Raw genomic sequence first — 25,536 nt, 5'->3', positions numbered from 1 at the left:
AAGGAATGACCTCAAGCTGCTCCAGAGGAAGTTTAGTTTATTATGAAAAATTTCTTCTCAGATATAGTAGTAATGCATTGGAACAGGCTGCCCATGGAAGTGGTGGAGTCACTTGAAGATTTTCAAGAAATGTGTAGATGGCGTACTGAGTGATGTGATTTAGTGGGCATAGTGGTGAGGGATTCATGGTTATACTAGATGATTTTAATGGTCTTTTCCAATCGTAATGATTCTATGTGCAAGCCAGTTGCTGACTGCTTAGCTCCTGTAAGGCTTTGTATCTTCAGAACTATTCACAAGTCTAAGCCAATATCTTCAAAAGTGATAGTCTCTCTTTCTTCCTAACTTCTGTAGTAATTTCAAATAGCAAACTGTAAGCTCCTAGATGCAAATAAATTATAAGGTGTTTTCCCATCTTCCACACACAGTTTTTCTGTATATTGTTAAATCACTAAGAATTGTCATATTAGACTCAATTACTCCATTATGTTTTCCTTTTCCATAAAAGTTATCAACTCTATTTTTCTTCCAAAGCATTATTTGTTAATTTTAAAATTGATACTTAATGTCATAATGATTCTATTAATATTTCTATAACTCAAATATAGGGGGAAAAAATCTTTTGAACACAATAGAACAAAATCACAAAAAAATTGAGTTAAACATGATGAGAATAAATCCATAATGTCTAATTATATACACACTAGAGTGTGCTATTGTATATAAGATAAAGAATGCTTGATTAAATAATGTAAGCTTTCCTAAAGAAAGATACAGGATTGCCTTCAGGTCTACAAGATTTTCACTTTGATCACATTGTCAGGATGCTAGTGAGAGAAGCAGCTGGAAGCCTAACAATATAGGAACAAATAGTGTTGCTGGAAGGAAAAAAAAAACATTTCAGATTCCATTATATAACCAACGGAACATGTAGTAGGCACAACTTTAAGTTCACCACAGGAATCAAAGAGATACTATATTTTATACAAAAAACGTTGCTAGCTGACATATACAATGACAGAATTCACTGAAGTAAATAATGGAGCGAGTTACTGAGCAAATTTTCATGAGCAACTTCCTATTATGGTTGTAAAGACACTTGCTGCTCACTTTAAACTGGGCTGAGCTAGAGATGAGTGATTATCAACGTACCAGTCTTCTGGAAGACAATATGAATTATTATATGTGAAAGACTATGTAAAAGGAATAGTATGTGAGTGCCTGTACATACTCAAAAATTATGAAAATTGTAGTCCCCCAAGAAACTGCAAAAACTCTTCAAGCACGTGCTATATATACTGGAAATGTTACATTTAAGACATGAATATTGTGTGAAAAAACAACTACAGGTTATATCTGCTAATATATTCTACAGGATATAGATTCTCTACTGAGGATTTTAACTGAGAAAAGACCTATGTAAGAAGCAAAATTTATTAAACAATCTGTAAACTACGTGTACTTAGCATTAATAACCATTTTGTTGGCAAAACTATATGATACAGTAAATGGCAAAGTACAGTTCAGGAAGCCTCCTCTGACTGTCATAAGGCTTCTAAAATACAATATGGGTAGATAATTCTTAGGAATAGAGCTAGAGCTGTGCGAGGGCATCTTATGCTACTGATGTTTTGGTACTTCCCCCCATAATCAAGATAATGGGACTTAATACCAAGGGAAAGCCAAGGAGAAAGAGCACACAAGACAACAAACCCAGGAATGCTGTCAGAAGAAAACGCTGGTTAAGCTGGACAGTACAAAGAAAAGGCTAAGGTACTTAACACCACCTTTGCCTCAGTTATCACTAGTAAAGTTGACCATGCATGCATAAAGCACGAAAACAAAAAAAAAGGGAGCATATAGAGGGCAGAATCAAGGACAGATAACCTGGAAGGAATACATCGACATTGTCTGAAATTAGCAAAGCCAAAACTAAACTGGAATTGAATCTAACAAGGGGTATCAAAGACAAGAACGTCTCTTGCAAGTATGGAGGTTGCTCTAAAAATAATGCTTCCTATTTATTTCAATGGAAACTACAACAGATACAAAGAGCACAACAACACTGTTTAATAGAGAAACTTCTCAGCTACAAAACACTATTTTTCAGCAGTCATCAACATTAGCTATGCATTTTCGCCAACAAAGAACAATAGTTTGCACACTGTGCTTGTCAAAATCTGCACAGCCATCCAAAATTTGACTTGTCCTTCACATCACTGTTATCACTGCTGAAATGCACCTGCTGAAGGAGATGATGTCACACAGGACATGGAAAAGGCAGAGGTACTGAGAGCCTTACTTTATCTGTAAGACTAGCCTTAAGGAATCCCAAGAGGAAAGTCTGCAGTGGAGAAAGGAAGTCTTATCTTCAGAGGAAGGGGATTAACCAGGGAATACTTAAGAAAACTGGACATACATGGACCCTAACTCGAGGTACTCAAAAGCGTTGAAGGAATAGGTCAGTATCACAGTCATCTCAATATAAAGTTCAGAAAGTGAATACTACTTCTCTTGCCAATCTTAAATCCTTTTCCATCATGGGAAATGTTTTTAGTGTTCCAAAAATCTATTTACAAATCAGACATGCTCTCTGAAAACCAGCCAAACAACAGCTGTGTGGCAAAACTGCTCCAACACAAAGCGTCTGCCATTTTTATTGAGTGCTGCAAGTCCCTCCATCCTGCTAATCCCCAACATCTTTCCACAATTTATTTCAGTAAGAATAATACTGTCTAATCAAATGTATTAATTGCCCAGGCAAATACTATAATTCAAAACGAGCTGAACACCAATTTCTACCATGAAAGTTAGAAGACAACAATATACAGAGAGAGTTGCTTCTAGAGATCTCAAGTAATATCTGTAGGAAAAAAAAAAAAGCAAATTATCTCCTCTGCTCTTTTTGTGAAGAAGTAAATGCAATTAGAGATTTTATATTGAACTATACCAATTTTCTAGCATCCTCAAAAACAAAACTTGTGTAAAAATCTGAGGACAGCTGATGAAAAATAAGATTGATAGACAAGTCAAACAAATTAACAGAACTTGCAGATCAACCAAGAGACAATAATCTTTTCATCAAGCTGTTGTATTTGTTCCATTAGAAAGGTGACAAGAATTGTGTAGATCAGAAGACAAAATGAAGAACAGCTTGAGAATCTAAGCATCGATTCAAGGAGTTTGGGATAATGTCAAGAAGACAGCAAGGCTTTGTAAAGACTTGCTCAGCTGATGATTTGCAGGATAAGCTTCTCTTGACACTATTGTTCAAAAGAAGAAAGGGTCAAGAAATGAAATAGAACACTCGACACTTAGACTGGACTGCCCAAGCCAAAACGCAAACTGCATCTACAATTAACTCCAACATTTCCCTTGCATACAGTTAATTGCTAGCAAAATATCAACTTTGAGATTAGTCGTTGGTTATTTGCTATACGTACCTAACAAATTCCTAAATAACCAAAGCCATGTAGGAAAAAAAAGACAAAATACAAGTTACACCTTCACAAAAGACAACAACAAGTAAATTGAAAAAGCAGAACTAATCTATTTTATTTTAAATACAGAAGGAGTACTTCAGAAACCAAAGAAAAGTGTTTGTTACTTAACTTCAGTAAAATTCAATGTGGAAGGAAGCATTTCTTACAGTCCCGAAAAAGAACCCCAAGCCACAGATTCACAGATTTTACAATAAGTTCTTCTTGTTTTTTGTTGTGTAACTCAGTGAACTACTCTTGCAGTTCTACATTCTGAATTACTGTTACAGTTACTCCAAAGTCTCATAGAATATAAATACATTGCATTGTATGTATTCCTATTTTAACAAGACAAACATTTCCAAAGTCCAAGTGTTACATTTTATGCAACTGAAATTTAAGTTTACAGTAACTGATATTCTGATTAGTATAAAATTTCAAATACTGAATTAATCAGATTTTTGGTTCAGACATTCCTGGCCCTGCCCATAATTACTAATGTCTGTTTTCTGGCAATGAGCTAGGTCAGACTGGAGTAAAATATTCCAAATAATTTAGTCCAGGGAGTATCCCCTGGATTTCAGTTATGACCTTCCTGAATCGGAATAGACATTTATTTTTCTTGGTTTATGATCAAAGTATTAAATCACAACATCACACAATTATTCCGGTTGGAAAGGATCTCCTGGGGCCATCAAGTTGATCTTCCTACTGAAAGCAGGATAAACACTGACTGCAAACCACTTTGTTCAGTTGGACCCTGAAAATCTCCAAGGATGGAAGTTCTACAACATCACTGGTTAAAATATTCTAATGCTTACCTTCATTACATTTTTTTTTTCCTTACACCAAGTTCTAACTTCCTATATTTTTATTTACAAACATTATCATTCACCCTCCTGCTGTGTGCCTTAGTAGAACCTGTCTTGCTCTATCTTTCTGACATCACAGCTATTGGACATCTGTGGCAACCCCCAGGGGGGTTACAAATAGACAATCTTTAAGGTCCCTTCCAATTCAAGCCACACTATGACTCTACAATCTGCCAGAAGGCTTCCTCTAAGCCCTCCGTTCTCCGTGTTGAGGTCAACATAAAGCATTCACTGCATTCCCCTCATTCACAATCCAGTTGGTTCATCACAGAAGGCAATCTAGGTTGCTCAGGCACAAATACCTTTTGATAAATCTATACTGGCTGTTCCCAGCCACTTTCTTCATTTGCCCCAAATGGCTGCCAATGGCATTTCTTCCACGCATTTCCCAAAGTCCAAAAGGCTGGTAAACCAGTAAATCTGTAAACCAACCTTTTCATCTTCCTCCAGTAATCAGACTTTCCTGAGTCTCCACTATGATATAGATCTTCCCAGAGTGACATCAGTTAGTTATCGCCTACGTCAAATTCTGCTCTCTCAAATTCTGTGGGCTGTCCTCTCAAATACTCTGTAGTCCGAGCTGCTAATTCTTATAAATGACAACCTCACCTCCTCTTCTAGATTGCCTTTCTAATGAGCTAATATCCACTATCCATAACATAGATCTAGCCACATGAAGAATCCCAAATCACCACAGTTATTTAAACATTAGTTTAACCACTGTATACAGTTCCTTTTGCTTGTTTCTTAAGTTGCATGTACTTGCAAAAGGCCATTCAGCATCGATCCCTGAAAACTGATTTAATTCTCATGTTGCTTGATGAGTGGAAGTCTGGTGATTCAGTTATTTCTTTTACCACTTCTCAACAGTGAACAGCTATAATCCCACTTAAAAATATATAGAGATTCTAAACTCAGATGGGAAAGCAATATATAAAACATCCAGGAAGGAACAACAGTATTCAGTAGTCCTTAAACCTGTTTTTAGGAAACTTGGCTTATTTAGCAACGGCTACAGCTACCTCTAGTTCCTTTATCATCAATGAAGTTTGAGTATTTGGAAAAAAAAATAAACCATTCTTTGGACCCTAACATATAAACCTAAACAGCTGAAGAGTATTCCTATGTGAAAACTGTAAAATGTACTAACATTTTTTGGTTGTGACCTAATAGAAACAGACACAAGTCTATAGAGAATCCTCTATTATACTTTCTGTAAAACACTACCATAATTAAATAAAAGCAAAACTCTTTTCTCAAGAGAATTTTCTCCCCTCCTCCAAGGAAGAGGGGGAAATAGAGCTTGATTTTAATTTTTTTCCTGTTAAAAGGATGATATATTTAATCTATTTTCCTCCTCTAAGGAAAGTCTTCAAATAATCAAAAATAAAATTTTAATTAAACCAGAACATATCAGATATATCAAATATATCATATACTCTGAAAAAGACAGCAATTATCGATACTGCATTAAGTTACTCACAGATAGCCAAAAGTTATTACAATGTTAGCTTTTTAAAAACACACAGACCTGTGACATTTTAACAACGAAATATTATTAAACTATATGGTCTAGGCCATCTTATGCTCAGTATTGGGGCCACTCTTATTTCACATCTTTATTAATAATCTTCATGAGGGGATTGAATACGGTAAGTTTGCAGACAACACCAAGTTGGGAGGGAATGCTGATGCCAGAGGATAGAAAGGCACTACAGAGGGACCTGAATAGACTGGATCAATAAGCCAAGGCAAACTGTATGAATTTCAATAGTGACAAGTGTCAGGTCCTTTTACAGAAAGACTTTCTTAAAGAAAGAACTGAAATAAAACTACCAACCAATTTTCCTCCTGTGCCAACAAAGGTAGGTGAAGTGACATAAACAGAATTAGTATGAGTAAAATCTAATTTATCTTTCCTTCTCCCACTGTCTCCTACTGAGAAATGTGCTTCTTTCAAAGACTTGCATACACATAACTGAGACAGTAACTGACCTTTTATTTCTGTACCTAGCACTCACTCTTCAGATCACTATTACTTTGTCATTATATTTCTTCTATGTTATACTCTTCCATCTCACACTCTTCTTTCCTATAACCACAACAAAACTGTGCTTTATCTCTGGAATTCTTCATTTGGAAAACAGTAACCATCTTCACAGTTCTTAATCTAATGCACTTTCAGAAAAGTGAAGTAAAATTAAAAAAAATGAAAAGTAAAAGAAATCACACTATTTCCAAGTGAAATCAGGAGAACAAAATGGACAAAAGAGCATCAGTGAGAGTCCTACTGCTAAAAAGTGACAAGGAGAGGCACAGATTTTAATTTGGACGCAAATATCACTTCCTCTACTTCTACAAACTAAGACCATATGTATGTTGTCCTTGTGAATTCAAGAATCCCTCAGTTCCCTTCTACAAGTCAGCTGGAAGGGATGCAGAAACAAGCTCATGATTTACTCACTGTATAAAGATGAAACAAAATGTACATAGACTTTTAAAGACTGCAGCACTGGGACTGAATTTTATTTAAAGTTTTAGCATATTGTATGTTTGAAACTTTTGGGTATTTTGCACTCTATTAGACCTCCCACAAAATGGCTAATACAGATGAGAAAAATCATGATTAAGACAAGTTCTTGTTCTGAGTAGCTCCCTTTCTCAAAGGGGCACAAGCACTGCTTACAGTAAGGCTCTTGGCTAGAAGTGTTTCAAAAAGTGTAAGGAAATACTTTTAAAATACAGCTGTCCTCAACTGTATGTATGCAAAATAATTAAGCACATGTAAAGCTACTTAAAAGACTTGAGGCCATATTTAAAAACCTGAACAGCTGCAAATATATATTAAATATATTTATACATATAAAAATCAAATTAAAAATTGTTTCTTACCTCTACTGGGTATCTATTGTGCAATGAAAGATTAATCTGCTATGTCAGTGATTGGTATGTAACAAGATAACGTAACTCGTGGTGACAGAAGAGGAATGTGTTGACAGTTTTTGAAATCGTAGGAATTACAACATCTAAAAGGGCTAAGGGATGCTATTTTTATTTAATAAACATTTTGCTCTCAAAAGAATATGCAAGTAAAGACAGAGTACTTTGATATACGAAGGGGGGCAAAAGTGACTAGACTGTTGCGAGTTTTTGCATATTTTCATGAAATATATTCAGATTTTTTTATTTTATTTTATTTTTTTATTTTTACAGGATAGCTACCATATTCTCTTCCTCCATGTGAAATGTTCACTGCATTTTTGACCAAATCCCACATAGGTCTAAATAATTTTTCTCAGTCAACATAGTCACAGTAAACGATTACAATATTGAAGAACACAAAATATATGTTCAAAAGGAAGAAGGAAGAAAGAAGAGCCAAATCTCCCTGGAAGCAGATAATTTCATTGTATTCTAGTAAGGAATTTCTTGCATATTCAATCTGAATAATTTATCATAAGTTACTCCAAAAAAAAAAAAAAAAATCATGACAATTTAAATGAAAATTGAAACTGCTACATAAAAGTAAAAAGTATTATACAAACTTGACTTGTTAGTTACATAGTAAATAACCTCTAATGCTCCAATGTATGAATTTTAGATTGAAATATATTAAGATGCATTCTGTGACTCTTCTGAGCTTACTGAAAAGCTATGCAGCAAATATGAAGATTTAGCAATTAAAGGGAAAGGAAAGGACAGTTATTCAAAGTTGTTTCCAAACTATCATTCTAAAATTTGTTATGCATCTTCATTTCTCCAAGTATGTAAGCATGAAAAACCAAAATGCTGTTAAAAGTATTTAACAAGTTTGACTAAGTTCTCTGCAAACGGACAGCTCTGATGGAATCGCATTCCAGACTGAAGCAAGGAATCGCCTACGCCAGGAAACAATTCCTCTCAGCAAGCAGCTGCTGCTGCCATTGCCTTCCACATGGTAATGGCTCTGACATGGCTGGGCAGAGACAGGAGCAGTGGCTTCTACAGGAGCGCTGCAAACAGAGCATGGTATGTCACTGAAAGCATGGTGCAGCAGTCTGCGCAGGCAGGGTGAGCACCCCTCTCCAGTTGGAGGTCTAGCTCACTGATTGGCTGCTTCCCACACAACAAATCTAATCATGGTTTCCACTAGGCAGAAAGCCCTTGTAAAATAGAATGCAGCTACGCAGACCATGTGCCTATTCAGCTGTTCAGGTCTCTGGCTGGAGGGAGTGCCCGAGCCTGCTGCTGACACCAGAGGATGGTAGAGATACCACCTGTGTGAGGTGTGAGCAAGTGGATGATCTGCTCAGCCTGGTGGCAGAACACAAAGAGATGGAAAGATCAAGGAGCATCAGGAAGCGTAAGCAGGAAATAGACTGGAGGAGCAGCTCCCTGTCATAGTTATAAGAAAGGTGGGTATCACCTTGACTGAGTGATACACCCCAAGCAGTCGTGGATCCCCTGCCCTGTTGCTGCCAGGAAGGGGGAGAAGACCTAAGAGATGCAGAGGAATAGAAGCAGATCCCCACTACCATTTCAAGAAACCACCCTCTCCCTCCCCCCCATTACCCACCCTCTTTCCAGATGCTCTTATGAAACAGGTTTAAGGCTTTAAAACCTGAGGGAAAGGTAAGTAGGAATGTGGTAGGTCAACCAACGAGGCTGTCTAGGGCAACGAGGTCAACTCCATGCCTCAAGACTGCCTCCACCAAAAAGGAAAGAAGGGTAATTGTCATGAGTGACTGCTTCTGAGAGGAATGGAGAGTCCCATATCACCAGACCCTATCCATAGGGAACTGTGCTGCCTCTCTGGGGCCTGGGTAAGGGACACGACTAAGAGATTCCCTAGTCTGGTTTGCCCCTCTGATTATTACCCTTTACTGATAGTTCAGGTTGGCAGTGATAATTACCAAGAGAAGCCTGAGGGCTATAAAAAGAGACTTCAGGAGACTGGGGAATGAATGGACAGTGCAGGAATACAGGTGGCATCAAGAGGTACTGAGAGGACCAGGAAAACCCATCTCATAAATACACAGCTAAGAGGTTAGTGCCATTGCAGGAATTTTGACTTTTTCAACCATGGGGCAGTTTACTTGGCACCTGGCCTGATATCTGCTAATGGGGTCCACCTGGGTCAAAAGGGGGTGGTGGTGGGGGGAATATCTGACCCAGGAGCCAAGCTGTGTAGAAATGAGGTTAGAAGGGCCAAGACTATCTGGAACTGGACTTAGAAAGGGGTGCAAAGAAGGATAAGAAAGGGTTCATAGATATATCCTTTTGGAAAAGAAAAGTCAGGAGGGTGTAATTCTCACAGTAAGCAATACAAGCAGGCTTGTAACAGACAAGCAGAAGGCTAAGGTACTCAACATTATTTTTTTTCCCCTCAGTCTTCACCAGTGACTGCTCTACACAGAGCCATCAAGTGGATGGTTAAGAAGGTGGGAACCAGAGGAATGATGTCCTTCTTGCTGTAAATGAAGATCAGGTTTGTGACTGCCTGAGGAACCTGAATGTCCGTACGTTTACAGGTGCTGATGAGATGCACCACAGTACTGAGGTAGCTGGCTGACACAGTCACAGAGCCACTCTCAGTGACTTCTGAAAAGTCATGGTGGTCAGGTGAAGTCCCTGGTGACTGGAAAAAGAAGGGTAGAAAGGATTACCCAGGAAAATACCAACCTGTCAGTCTCACCTCTGTGCCAGGGGAGATCATAGTAGCAGATCCTTCTGGAAGCTACACTAAAGCACATGGAAGAGAGGGAGGTGGTTTGGGATAACCATGGCTTCACCAACGGGAGGTCGTGCCTAACCAACTGTGTTGCTTTTTATGATGATATTAACTGCGTCAGTCAACAAGGGAAGAGACACTGATGTCTTCAATCTGGACTTCAGCCTTTAACAAGGTCCTCCATAAAATCCTTTTCTCCAAATTGGAAAGTTATGGATTTGATGGGTGAACTCTTCAGAGGATGAGGGACTGGTTATGAGATTGAACCCAGAGAGTGGTAGTCAGTGGCTCAATCTCTGAATGGAGATCAGTCATGAGTGGTGTCCCTCAGAGGTCAGTACTGGGATCACTTTAACATCTTCATCAATGGCGCCAACATTGGGATTGAGTGCACCCTCAGCAAGTTTGTGGATGACACCAAGCTGTGTTGTATGGTTGACACACTGGTGGGACAGGATGCCATCTGGACAGATCTAGATAGGCTTGAGCAAACAAAGCCAAGTGCAAGGTCTTGCACCTGGGACATGGCAACCCCTACTATCCTGGTGGATGGCAAATGAGCTATCAATGAGCTACCTGCAGCACAGAAAGCCAACTGTATCCTGGGCTGCATCAAAAGAAGCGTAGCCAGAAGGTCAAGGGAGGTGATCCTATTCCTCTATTCTGCGCTGGTGAGGTCTCACCTGGAGTACTGTGTCCAGATGTGGTGTTCTCAGTACAGGAGAGATGTGAACCTATTAGAGTGCATTCAAATGAGGAATGGTCAAGTATTCACAACAATTATATTAATACTGTCTGATACCTTGCATTGAGTGCAAACAGGACTCAAGCTGACACAGAGTTCTAGAGTTGCTAATGTTTTTTGTTGCTCTCTTATGTTTTGACTAAAAAAAAAGTAAAAAGTTTTGTTACTTACATAAATTAACAGTATTATATAGACTTGATGATCTTGAAGGTCTTTTCCAACCTGAGCAATATAGATCTATGATCTATATTATATGTGGCCCAGGACTATTTATCTTCACTCAGTGCAGCCCAGGCAAACCAGAAGTTTGGACTCCCATTATCCAGTCCAACCTTCAACCCATTACCACCATGCCCAGTAAACCATATCCCTAAGTACCACATCTACATGTTTCTTGAACACTTCCAGGATTGGTGAGTCCACCACCTCCCTGAGGAACTTATTCCAATATCTCACCACTGTAAGAAATTTTTGTTCCTAACCTCGAACCTGAACATCCCGTGGCGCAACTTAGAGCCATTACCTCTCATCCTATCAACATTTAACTGGTAGAAGAGACCAACTCCCATCTCACCAGAACCTCCTTTCAGGTAGCTGTAGAGAGCAATAAGGTTTCCCCTGAGCCTTCTCTTCTCCAGATTAAACAATCCCAGTTCCCTCAGCCTCTCTTCATAAGAGTTGTGCTCCAGCTCCTTTATCAGCTTTGTTGCCCTTCCTGGGACATACTCCAAGGGATCAATGTCTTTTCTATATTGAGAGACCCGAAATCAAATGCAGTACTTGCAGTACAGCCTCACCAGGGTTAAATACAGTCCTGCTGACTACCCTGTTTCTGACATAAACCAGGATGCCATCAACGTTTTTGGCCACCTTGGCATACTGCTGGCTCCTATTCAGTTGGCTGTCAGCTAACATTCCCAGATCCTTTTTCCACTCACAGTTTTCCAGCTACTCTGCCCCAAGCCTGTAGCAACGCATAAGGTTGTTAAGACCAAAGTGCTGGACATAGCACTTGGCCTTGTCAAGCTTCATACAATTGGCCTCAGCCCATGAAGCCAACTTGCATAGATCCCTCTGCAGGGCCTTCCTACCCTCCAGCAGATCAACACTTCTTCCTAGCTTGGTGTCATCTGTAAACTTACTGAGGGCTGCTCTGAAAGTAATGCCTCCCATTTTATTATGTTGGTCCATCCACCATCAGAGGTGGATGTTGGTAGTGTGTGGCAGTAGAAGTTGAACCTTTCCAACACTATTCTATTACATTCTGTTGCCATGCAACATGTGGCAGCAGAGAGACAGTGACAAAATGGCATCTGACATGGAAGTGTCTATGAAGGAAAGATTTGTCACTGAATTCCTCCAAGTGGAGAGAACTACACCTACTGACATTTTCTGATGCTTGCTGATTGTTTATGTAGACCAAACAGTAGATGTGAGCACAGCAAGGCAGAGATGGCATATTTCAGCAGTAGTGACAGCAACAGTAGGTCACCTCCACTGGTGCAGATTTTTAGAAGCACAGCCTACAGGTTCTTATTCATCACTCGTGAAAATGCCAACAATAATGGTGGTAATTGTGTTGAAAACCAGCGCTTTGTAGCTGAGAATTTGCTCCATCACATAGTGTTACTGCGCTCTTGTATCTGTTGTAGTTTCCATGGAAATAAAAAGGAGATATTACTTTCAGAATGACCTATGTATAAAAACATTAACATTTTCAAATTTGGGATATTTATGAAGAATGTCGTGTAAATTATAACTCAATTTCTATCTAAAACCAATGGTATATTATATTAAAATTGCCTAAATTAATTCTAGTAGCTTAACACAGCTAGTGTGCAAGCACAGGAACATTTATGTTTTATAGAACAGAAATAGAAAAGACAGCAAAATGGTATGGTATTTTCCATGTGTACATGATCTAGGTATGCCAGTCATCCCTAAGCCTCCAGAGCCAGCTCAAGAAGAGGAATTCTGTTTTACAGCTTAACTTCCCAGTAACAGAAGAATCTGTATATTCAGAATTCAGCTGTCCAGTTTAATTGCAGCTCAGAGTATTTTCTATCCTCTTCTTCTAATATGAACTGAAGTTAAGGTGGAGTTATTTAAAATTGAATGAAACTTTAACACAAAACAGGCTACAGCTATGCTTTCTTTGCTTTTTAGCATTATTATACACTGTCATAGAATCACAGAATATTCCAAGTTGGAAGAGACCCATAAGGATTATCGAGTCCAACTCCTGTCCACACAGGACCACCCAAAAATGAGACCATATGTCTGAGAGCATTGTCCAGATGCCTGTTTAATTCTGGCAAATTCCATGCAATTATCATTTCCTTTGGGAACCTGTTACAGTGCCTGACAACCCTCTCAGTAAAGAATCTTTTCCTGATAGCCAACTTGAACCTTCATTGTTGCAGCTTCATGCCATTCCCTCAGATACTGTCGCTGGGTCACCAGAGGATCAGCACCTGCCCCTCTGTTCACCCTCATGAGGAAGCCATAGCCACAGTGAGGTCTCCCATTCAGTCTCTTATTCTCTAGGCTGAACAAACCAAGAGACTTTATCTGCTCCGCACACATCTTCCCCTCTAGACCCTTCACCATCTTTGCAGGCCTCCTTTGGATACTCTCCAATAGTTTTATGTCCTTTTTGTACTGTGGAGTCCAAAACTACACACAGTACTCAAGGTGAGGCCATAGCAGTGCAGCGTAGAATGGGACAATTACTTCCCTTGACTGGCTAGCACTGCTATACTTGATGCATCTCGGGATACAATTGGTCTTCCTGTATGCCTGGGCACACTGTCTACTTGTGTTGAACTTACTGTCAATCAAGATCCCCAAACCTCATTCAGCAGGGAAGAAAGTTGTTAAATTTCATGCAATTGGTGATTGTCCAGTTCTCTAGTTTGTCTAAATCTCTCTGCAAGGCCTCTCCATTCCTGATAGAGTCAATCGCTCCTCCCAGTTTAGTATTGTCAGCAGACTTCATTTAAAACACCTTCCAGTCCTATATCCAAGTCATTTACTAAAAGATTATATAGAACTAGCCCTCAAACGGAGTTGCGGGGAACTCCACTAGCGACCAGCTGCCAATCTGATGTAACACCCTTTATTATGCATCTTTGGGCCTAAACCATCAACCAATTGCTCACCTAGCACATTACATTTTTGTCTAGCCGTATGCCTTTTGTCCAGAAGGATACTGTGAGAAACAGTAATGAAAGTTTTACTGAAATCCAAGGAGATAACATCAACTGGCTTCCCTTGGTTAAATAGATGGGTGACCTTGTCATAAAACAAAATTAACTTAATTGTACAGGACCTTCCCCTCATGAACCCATGATACCTGGATAACTTGATAACTGGAACAATGTTTGCCAGCTTCCAGTCAAATGGGACCTATCCACATTCCCAAGACTGCTGAAAAATAATTGAGAGAGGTCTCATGCTGACACTGGCCAGCTCCCTGAGTACCCTGGGATGAATCCCATTGGATGAATCCCATAGATTTATATGCATGCACATGGAGCAGTAAATCCCACACAAGTTCAGTGTTGTCTGGGAATTGATTGTTACCTCAGTCACAGTCTTCTAACTCAGGCCATCTGGAGTGCCAGAGCCCATCATCAGTGTTAAAGACAAAGATGAAGAAGTCATTAAAAATCTCTACTTTGTAAGATTACTGTTTTCATCAAGTAAAGAAGTCATGCTTTCTTTGGTCCTCCTTTTGTTGTTAACAAATTCAAAAATAAAACCTTATTACTGTCCCCCACAGTACTGGATAGCTTCAACTTTCACTGAGCTTTGGCCGCACTTATTTTCTCCTTGTAACTGCAGACAGAATCCCTGCAGTTTTCTCCATGTTGCCTAACCTTGCTTCCAGCAGCCATATGCTTTCTTTTCTCCACCTAAGCTCTGAAAGAAGATCCCTGTTTAGCCAAACTGGCCTTTTGCCGTCCCTGTTTGACTTCTAGCATTTTGGAATTGCCTGTTTCTGTGCACTCAAGAGCAGAAAGTGGAATTTAAAAAGTGACCAGCACTGATGTGCCCCAATGCTTCCCAAAGAAGTTTCCCAAGGGATCTTATTAACAATTTCCCTGAATAGCCTGAAATCTACTCTCCCTATATCCAGTATCGATGTTTTGGTGGCGGTTTTCCTCCTATCACTTACTTTAAATACAACCACCTCATGGCCACTGTGGCCAAGATGGCCACCAATCACTCTTTCACTAAATGGTCTTTAAAGTACCTTCAATCTAAGCCATTCTAAGATTCTACTATTTTGTCCCCTCATAATATTAAGCTTTATAATTTAAATGTCAGATTTAGTGGAAACTCAATGAAAAGAATCCCCAAAAATCAACAGCTTCAGAAATAAGCAGATGAAACATCATCTAATAAGAGCAACGATTATAATTACATTACCATGCAATTTAATTCCAGCTAAGAATTAATGTACAGTCTTTGCATAATTATGTACTAATTCATCAACATTTTCTTCAGCATAAGATTTCTCACCTTTCTAAAATGTTACTTAAATAAGGTTTCTACCTGATCTGCTTCTTTACACACAAGAACATTACTCAAAATGAAATAGTAATATTGAACTAGTTAGTTTTTAATCATGACTTTTTGCAGCAGTAGAAATATTATTAAACTGAAGTCACTGTCGCAATAAAAATTGCAGAGATGTTCCCTAAACAAAAATGGGGAACAGAAACAAAAGATTCTAAACACAAACATTTTCAGTACGTTCAAAAAAGAACTATGGATCTATTAAGTTAGAAGAATAGAAGTTAGTTGCCAAAAGAACGTCTGTTTCAAAAAGAAAGATCACACTACATCAAGTACATTGTGCTGTGAAAAAAAAAAAAAAAAAAAAAAAAAAGAGCCTGCTTAACTTCCAGAAACTGTTGACGATGGGAAAAAAATGTGCATAACCACAACTGGAGTTTTCCAACAGCAATGCACTACTCAAATAAAACTGCGTGGTAAATCAAAGAAATAGCAGAGGAAAAATATGATCCAGTTCTTAGTGAATCATCAAAAACTGTTGACTGCCACTAGACCAAAGATCGTAAGTCTTATCAGGTAAACAATCTGTCCAAATAATTAAGTTCCCACTTAGAAGTCTAGAACTCAAGCACTATTTTCTCTTCTCGAACCACATGTTCCTTTTACAATATGTTAGTTAGAGGATGCCACTTACTAACAGGACTATTAAGAGAAAACAGATAATCTGCATCAGAAAACAGAATATGGATAACAAAAACTGAGAGATTCTTTTTATCTAAAGTATCATATTAAAGCTCAAGTGAACTGCTACGTACTACATGAATCTTATTAACACCTTTCTGCTTTTCTTGTTCACATGACAGGTTTGAAATGTATTATGAAGGCTTTCAGTATACCATGTGGATCTACCAGAATAACTTTTATGTTTGCATATACATTTTCCAGGTATTTATAAAGAAACGTTCAATAATAAAAACTCATCTCCCAAAAAACCTGCTTATATCCTTGTCATTCTCTATGACATTTGAAAAGCTGTGGCAATCAGGTGAAACCTTTGGTGACTGGAAAAAAGGTAACACCACACTCATTTTTAAGAAGGGTAAAAAAGATGACCCCCTGGAACTGCCAAACTATCAGACTCATCTCTGTGCCAGGGATGATCATGGAACAGATCCTCCTGGAAGCTATGCTAAGGCATGTGGCAGGGACATGATACAGAAGAACTAGCATGTCTTCACCAGGGCAAATCCCTCTTAACCAACCTAGTGGCCTTCTATGATCATGTCACTCAATCAATTGACAAGGGAAGAGCCACTGATATCATCTATCTGGATTTCAGTAAGGCTTTTGACACAGTATCCTTCTCTCCAAATTGGAAAGATATGGATTTGATGGGCGAACTGTTCGATAGACAAAGAACTGGCTGCAGGATCGAGTCCAGACAGTGGTCAATGGTTCAATGTCTGGATGGAGATCAATGATGAGTGGTGTCCTCTACGGATCAGTGCTGGAGCCGAAATTCTTATATCTTCATCAATGACATTGACAGCAAGTTGCTGATAACACACCAAGCTGTGGAGTGCAGTCGACACACCAGAGGGATGGGATGCCATTCAGAGGGACCTAGACAGGCTAGAGCAGTGGGCCCAGGTGAACCTCATGAAGTTCAACAAATCCAAGTGCAAGTCTTGCACCTAGGTCAAGGCAACCCTCACTACCAATACAAATTTGGGGAATGTAAAGACTGAGCGCAGCCCTGCCGAAAAAAGACTTGGGGATACTGGTGAATGGGAAGCCAGACATGAGCCAGCAATGTGCCCTTGCATCCTGGACTGCATCTAAAAAAGCCAGTAGGGCAAGGGAGGTGTTCCAGCCCCTCTACTCTGCAGTGGTCAGGCCCCACCAGGAGTACTGCATCCAGATGTGGAGTCCTCAGTACAGGAGAAACATGGACTATTGGAGCACATTAAAATGATGTGTGGAACGGAACAGCTCTCCTATGAGGACAAGCTGAGTGAGCTGCAGCTATTCAGCCTGGAGAAGAGAAAGCTGAAAGGAGACCTGATAGCAGCTTTTCAGTATTTAAAGGGGAAAATACAGGAAAGAAGGGACAGACTCCTTAGCAGGGTCTGTGGTAATAGAACAGGGGGGAACTGGCTTCAAGCTCAAAGAAATAGATTTAAGTTAGATATAAGGAAAAAATCTTATAGAGTGAGAGTGGGGAGGCACTGGAACAAGTTACCTAGTGTTGTGGTTGATGCTCCATCCCTGGACACTTTCAAGGTGAGGTAGGATAAGGCCCTGGGCAAACTGATATAGCTGTGATGTCCCTGTTCTCTGCAGGGAGTTAGACTAGATGGCATTTAAAGGCCCCTTCCAACTCTGAGGATTTGATGATTCTATCTTCCTATTCAATTGCTTTCATATAGTACAGATAGTTGCAAGATAGTTCTAAACTATGACTACAATTGGTAGCTTTTTTTGAATGAATATTTACAATTGAAGAAAAACATGAACAAGTGACTAATGAATTCCAGAGCTTCAAACATCCATTATTTATAGAACTAAAAAGAGTTCAGACAATGAAGTGGAAAAACATATTGAACAAAAAAGATAAAGTCTGCATTCTGGTTCTGCTACTTATCTTAAAATTGGAAAACTCTGCATTTACATTTTGATATTTTGTATTCTCTGAGAAATGTATTTAAAAAAAAAAGAAAAAAAGAGAAGCCCTAGGAGCTACCCATATTTTTATGGAACATGAAAGGACAAGGTGACTGACAAAGCTTCTCAAAAAAACCTAGTATTTTATATTTATTTGCAAGAGAGAAGGCAAAAATGTGTGTCTAAGAAGTTAAGACCGTTTCTAGCAACATTAAAGCTTATCTTTAAGTCCTACCCCCACACTTCTGCCACTGTATAGAAGCAGTCTACAATTAGAAAATCTTTAAAACAAAAGGCAACATCTTGATCAGTAGGGAAAACTTAAGCTGAGACTAATACTGGAAAATAGCCCCTGTGATCGTCCAATGAAATCACTCCAAACCAGACCTGAAAAGCCAATAAAGCCTATGAAATCACAAGAAAAATAACCGGCTGAGTTGTCAAAGTCAGACTAATGAAATCTTCTCAGAACTAAATGCAACAAACTCACAACAACATTAACAACAACGAGTCTTATCTAAACATTACCTGCTATAAAGATCTGACCACTTGTTTGGCTCTATTACCTCCAAACCAGCTTTTGCAAATACAGAATACATTGAAACTTCTGGCATCTGTGATTAACAGTCAGTTAATTTAGGAAGTATAAAACAGCATGAAGTAATGCTCTTTCAGATGTATTACATGCTAGATCTATCATATACAACAATTGTTGCTATCAAATATTAGAATAAACATATACAAGGAATTAAGTCATAGAATCATGGGATAGTTTGGTTGGAAGAGACCTTTAAGATCATCTAGTTCCAACGCACCTGCTATAGGCAGGACCACCTCCCTCTAGACCAGGTTACTCACAGCTCCATCCAGCCTGGCCTTGAATGCCTCCATGGTGGGAGTATCCACAGCCTCACTGTGCAACCTGTTCAAGTGTCTCACCACTCTCACAGTAAGGAATTTCTTCCTAATATCTAGTCTAAACTATCTCTTCCAGTTTAAAGCCACTTTCCCTCATCCTGTTGATGCATGCCCTTCTAAGAAGTCCCTCTCCAGTTTTTCTGTAGGCCCTCTTCAGGTACTGGAAGGTCACTATAAGGTTTCCCCACAGCCTTCTCTTCTCCAGGCTGTAGGGCCCCAACTCTCTCAGTCTGTCCCTGTAGGGCAGGTGCTCCAGTCCTGTGAACCACCTTCGTGGCACTTTTCTGGACCAACTCTCTATGTCCTTCTTGTGCTAGAGGCCCCAGAACTGGATGCAATACTCCAGATCTCCAAGTTTATGCACATTCATAGACTCAAGAATAATTTCAGTTAAAAGTTTTAACCTGAAAACTCACAAAACTATCCCAGAATCATCACTACACTCTGCTTTTCAAGTCAAGAGAACTAATAACTGGCTGTTCCTACCATAAAAAAAGTTCACTGACATCTGTACTTTGTATCTGCCAAACTTGCTCAGTGTGTGCCACAGATACTCTCTTTTGTGTCATACAAGCCAAAGAAAGACAAAAGCAACTGGCATTACAAGCAGTACAAGCTTCAAGAAATTAATTTTAACTTGTAGCTTTTAGAAGCATGACTCACTTTTGTTCTCTAATTTGATTTGACCATATCCAGAAGACAAAATACATGAGTTTTTCTGACAAGTTAAATGTTATGGCTTTTTATCTGTCACTCTTTCATACAATAGAGAAATGGACAGATACTTGATGCATGATGCAGACTATTAAAGTTATATTCCTGCTAATGTAAAAATCAGGTTTTGATTTGAAGACCCTAAAAATTCTTCAAATTCTGGAGCAGGCCTGTAGATACTGAGAGGATTTGTTCAACATAAACATACTTCACACTGAACACTTGAAAATAAAAGCATACTGCAAGAAATGAAATGAAATTACCTGAAGTATCTTATAATGATCTTGATGTGAAAGAGCTTTCTCTTTTTTCTCCTTCAAGAAATTCATTTCTTGTACACTATGTTTTTCCAGTAAATATTCTAATTCCTGTAAAGATTACAAAATGCAATAAAAGAAGTAAAAATGTTTGTGAGCTGTGAAAATACAGATTTAAATCATCATTCCAACTAGCTTCAGTTCTGAAGACAATAACATTTTCTATCATAACATCAGAAAATACTTAAAATCAAGTATTTCCACATTTTAAGTGGTTTCTGTCTTTCTACAGTTGAATACCTCAAGTACTTTTAGAGAACGGTTTCACTAAAAGGCACCTCCATCCCCGAAATGACTAGAACCTTAACATAACCAACTCCCAGCATGAACCAAATAAGTGGAAGGAAAATGGCACCACTACTAATTTCCAAAATTATTTGCTGAACAAAAAGCTGAAGACCATTTTTTTTTTCCCATGTAGCTGTTGCTCCTACCAAATGCTTCCCTATAAATAAGCTGTGGGCACCTTTCAGTTGCTCAAGAACAACTATTTTCTCAGCCACTGAAGAAGCCAATTTAGAAACAAATAAGCATCCAAATCACTGGATAGCTATTCAAAAAAATAAATAAATAAAATAAAAAAAAATAAAAAGTGCAACTGAGACGGTCAAAAAGAGGACAAAAGGAGCAGGTAGGCTTAGCTCACTCCTGCATTTGGATGAAATAAGGACAGCATCTGAGATTCAAAGTCTGATTCAAGCGTAGAGAGAGAGTTTGCAACACTTCTTTATGTAGAGCAGGCATGCCCAACCCACAGCCCACGGTCCACATGCAGCCCTGCCCAAAGCCATACTGTGGTCTGCTCCCTCCTCCCTGACACCATCATGGTGGTGGCTCTTCCCCACTGTGTGGTCCAGCCTGGCCCCAAGTGTGTGCCCATCACTCAGCAACAACAAACAATCAGTGTGTGATGGACATTTTTGGGGCTGAAATCAGCACAAGATGGGGTGGAGGGAGAGAGTGGAGCACACATTGCAGCGCTCAGGCAAAGAATTATATGCATTTTGGTACATTGGCTATACACAGTCCTTTGAACAGCGAACAATATGCAGCCTTGATTTCCATTTTGACAAAGGAATTTGTCAAAAGGTTTAAAGATTGCTTAGAAAATCATCATCTTTTTTCATATATTTACAACTACATTTTCAGTTGATGTAAATACATTTCTTGCAAGTTTTCAAATGGAATATACAGAGTTGCAATCAGACATTCAACATAAAGAAAAATCTGAGAATGTCTCTTTAATAAGACCTTTCTGATGAGAGAAAAAAATCCCTTGCTTCACAATCACACCTTATTCATGTCATCACTTTTTTGGCAGTACATGTTTTTCTGAACAACTGTTTTTAAGGGTAAAGGACAAGAGTGAAACTCTTTGATGAACAAACACCTTGAGAGCTCACTAAGAAGTGCAAACACTTTCAATGAACCAGTGATGTATTAGTTTCACAAAAACAAAGCCAAATATTCCATGAGTTTTAGTGGCCCTTTTTTAATGTTTCAAAAACAAAAATTTAAAATGTAAAACAAGGTTTGTTAGTTATATAATATTGTTAAAGTGGCCCAAGATAATTCCTCATCACTCAATGAGGCCCATGAAAGCCAAGAGGTTGGACACCCACGATGTAGCTCTTATTTCTTTGTATGTCTCTCTTATAATGTGTACTCATGCTAACCTTACTTCCCTTTTGGTATGCTCTTAACTTCCAGCAATATCAATTCACACTAGATCTTCCCAATCTTGTCTTAATTACTCATCTCCATCTTCATTTTTATTTCCATGTGGTAAGAGACTTGGGCTGAGTTAATGTCTCAAAAACTAGGCAGGAAAAGAAGATGTTGCAGTCACCTGCAGGATCACCTGTGAGAGACTGAGGTGTTGCCCAGCCTCTTCCCTGGAAGGTCCTAGAACAGACTGAGTATATGTGAACCAGATTATAAAAGGTATAAGCACCACTGGATAACCACTGTCTTTTTCTCCTTTTCACTTCACTTTCGCTACTGTAATTCTGCTGAGTCTTAAGTGATTGAGACTCAAATTTGTGATTTGTCTCAAGTAATTGTCATTAGTCCTGGTTACCAAACAGAGAATTAAAAAGGTAACCCTAGCCCACCAAGAGGATAGGACACTTAGTCTCCAGCATCTCAGTGACATTTGATTTAGTCAGATACACCACAACAAGCATGATCCTGCTTGGTACTCTACAACACTCAGTGTGGAAGCAACATGAATTTATTTACCAGATCTCCCAAGAGAAATTAAAAAAAAAAAAAAAAAAAAAAAAAGGCATTATATTTATATAGACAGCCAAAGGCACTTTCAACTTCAGAGACCACACACACTCCCAAAACATTGTTAAGGTTTCGTACCATATGACCTTACACTGAGACATTTTGTCTTTCTAAAAACTGGCTCAATTTGGTTATTTTCTCTTAGAGAGCTTTGTAAATGTAAGATTTTTTTTTATTTTTTTTTTTTAACAGAAAAACAAAACATACCTTTTTAATTTTTAATTTTTCTTCCTCAGCAGCACAAAGATTGATTTCTAGATTTGCTAGAGTTTGTTGAAGGCAGCTCTTTGATTCGTTTGTTCTCTGTGTCTGAGCATCATCCATAGCAACGGACGATGTGACTGAAGACTTATCTTCTGTTACATTCAAAGAGGCAACTGGAATATCTACTTGAATCTAATTTACAAGGAAAACAAAATGGTAAAAGAGATAGCAAAGAGAATTTAATATTCCAGTCAAGTTAAATTTCATTTCCAATTGAAATTACAGACCTTAATAAATATAAACACAGAGGTTTCTTATTTGTAATCATATTTCGTTGACATCATACATGTGAGAGGGTGCATGGATAATGTGCTAGCCAAAAAGAAAGCTCCAACAATGGAACAGGAACTAGAAATTCTACTCGCATTCAGATCAATTCTTTACATCTCCTCCATTGCCTTTTCAAGAAATACTTTGTAGAAGGCTTTTAAGGAGACTGACATCAGATACTTCAGTTCTGAATGAGGTCAAAACACTAACAATATGTGAAAAGGGGACAAGAGTGAAACAAAATCATTGCTCTAACAGCATCAGGCTTAAGGGAAATAAACTTCCATGGATTAGTCACTCCTTGTTTTTCATCAAATGAAGAATACAAACAGTAGCCATAGAAAGTGAAGTGATTAAATAGATTTCAATTAAAATCAGAATACAGAAAAATACTGAGGCTACACCAACAGAATAAGAGTAACTAAGACGTCTGCAGCAGTTAGCTAATGCTATTTCTGTAAACTGCACAAGTACAAGAACTGAAACAGAGGCCTCTTGAATATACTACCTAAGACAGAGAGTACATTAACAATAGTATACTTTCAGCAAAGCATAAAGGTAAATTAGGTGAAATTTTAAATATTTTATGGTACAATTAACAGAAGATACGGCTTCATTTCTTTTCCTAATTGGAAAAAAAAAAAAAAAAAAAAAAAAAATCAAACCTTACTTGTTTGTATAGCTGCAGAGGAATTTCAAATTTCAAAGGAAAAAACGAGTACATTAACTTCAGCTAAAAAGCAAATATGTTCTCTAACAACTTTTTGAAAGCTAACAGCACTTGAGATTTGGGGGGAGAGGGGAGGGGAAGCAAAGGAACATCTCAGTATGTTTTTTTAGGAGAGGACTGAATGATATGATGTAGTCCATTCCCCCAACACATTTTATTAAAACAATCACTAAAGTAATGAACCGACTTTTTGATAACTAGATTCAATGAAAAACAAGCAAAAATAGCAAAGACCTTGACTGTACATGAATGTGCAAGATCCAGAATATAAAACGGACAGATAGAGAGCTGCAGTTTGTTCTCTCAATTCACTTTGTCAGAAACAAAGAGAAGGTAGATCTGGCCTTGGACTCCCAAAACAAGGACAAGGACCTGTTACCCAAAGTCAAGAGAAGGCCAAAACAAAGATGAAAGGGCTGGAGTACCTCTCCAATGAAGTCAGGCTGAGGGAACTGGGTTTGTGCAGGCTCGAGAAAAGGATCTATTGAGACAGCCTGGAAGTATTTAATGGGGACCTACAGGAAAGATGGGGAGAGACTCTTTTAACAAGTAGTGTAATGATAGGTTAAGGGGTAATAGTTTCAAACTAGAATTAATTATTTACTCAGAGGGTGGTGGAGCACTGGCACATGATGCCCAGAGAAGCTATGAATACCTCGACTCTGGAGGTGTTCAAGGCCAGGTTGTATGGTGTTTGGGCAACCTGATCCAGTGGGAAGTGTTCCTGCCCAGCATGGGGGGGGCTGGAATTAGATGATCTTTAAGGTCCCTTCCAAACCAAATAATTCTGTCATTCTTTGATTCTCTGAATTTAAGGGAAAAAATAAAATTCATTCTAATTAAGGGGAAAAATAAATGTTAATTCTCTAACTGTAATATCACTTAAGAATTAAACAGAAGTATATCTTTACAGATTTAACAGTAATATATACGCACACACACGTATATACGTATAGAAATTTTTGCTACCAGTTCCTATTTTCATTCTTAGTACTATAAACAGGCCTTTAATATACTTATCACTCTTGCAGTCCATACCAAACTAGTATGGAATCTCCCAATTAGAAGACTTAAACACTATTTTCTTATGTCCTACACTCCTACAGAATCAAAAGTTATTTTGCTTGAGAATCTAAATCACAAAAATCAAAGGGCCAGCATTTGCTCTTAAAACACAAACTAAATTTGTATAGAAAAAACGTAATGCTAAGATATTTAATACATCAAGTTCTCTTGTTGAAATACAAATTGTGATTGCTGTTTTACCTGTTCTTCAAGAACAGCTGAGTTTATCATATTGTTGGCTGTCTGACTGGATGTTGCCACATTATCATTTGACAAAGTGAATGAGTCGGAAGGATCCAGGAAGGATGAAGGCACAGAGTGCTCCAGAAGAACATCAACATTCTGAGTTATATGGACTTCAAACTCTAGTGCATGAAATAGAAACAGAAAAACAAACAACTTGAAGATGCCTTCAAAAATTATGTTTCTGAAATCTAAACATATCGCAGTAGCAAAAAGTTTAAGGAGTCATAGTCAAATAAGAATATGTAACTTTCACAAACAAAATGCGCTGAAATGTAACTCCACACAAAGTTCTTTTATTTTTAAGTACTACCATCTTAACAAAATGCAAATTTATACAGTCACACTAAATTTAGACTTGTAACTTACACAAAGATTTCAGGAGGCAACCGCCATCCATAACTATTGTCTCTTCTCAGAGCACTTTAGTTTCAGCATGACCTCAAATCAATTTAAGTCAACTGTAAAAACATATCTGCAAGTTCCTATCTTTTATAAATTTTTACCAAGACACTTGATAAAAGCAAGTTTTCATTTTAGAACAGATCAAAAAGAACAACAATATAGTTATCTTTTGATAGCAAGTTAATAACTTTACAGCTAGTAAAGCAAAAATGTAATTAAATATTGGTGTGAGTTCTTTCTTGCAGTTTATGCTGCAAGAAAAGGAACAGAGGATATTCACCAACCCTGCGCTACAGAAACTAGAATGCTTTTATGACAGATTCA

General features: G+C 38.3%; 1 protein-coding gene across 13 annotated transcripts in view; it reads right to left on the bottom strand.

The window, feature by feature from the left end:
* CCDC91 (coiled-coil domain containing 91) overlaps positions 1–25,536 on the bottom strand; it is a 218,620-nt gene that overhangs the window by 162,225 nt on the left and 30,859 nt on the right. For 11 of the 13 annotated variants that reach the window (XM_090147880.1, XM_090147900.1, XM_090147870.1 and 8 more), the window contains 4 exons: positions 24,766–24,929; positions 23,925–24,014; positions 22,443–22,631; positions 19,890–19,994 (listed from right to left, as the gene is read on the bottom strand). In XM_090147880.1, the coding sequence (XP_090004006.1) occupies positions 19,890–19,994; positions 22,443–22,631; positions 23,925–24,014; positions 24,766–24,929 (548 nt within the window). The remainder of the gene's footprint in view (positions 1–19,889; positions 19,995–22,442; positions 22,632–23,924; positions 24,015–24,765; positions 24,930–25,536) is intronic. The other 2 variants (XM_090147893.1, XM_031606243.2) reach the window with 2 other exon arrangements.

The sequence above is a fragment of the Phasianus colchicus genome, chromosome 1, assembly GCF_987193195.1.
Source record: "Phasianus colchicus chromosome 1, bPhaCol1.hap1.1, whole genome shotgun sequence".
NCBI classification, from domain to species: Eukaryota; Metazoa; Chordata; class Aves; order Galliformes; family Phasianidae; genus Phasianus; species Phasianus colchicus.
Note: the sequence above shows the minus strand (reverse complement) of the source record. Positions and strands in the feature narration are given on the sequence as shown.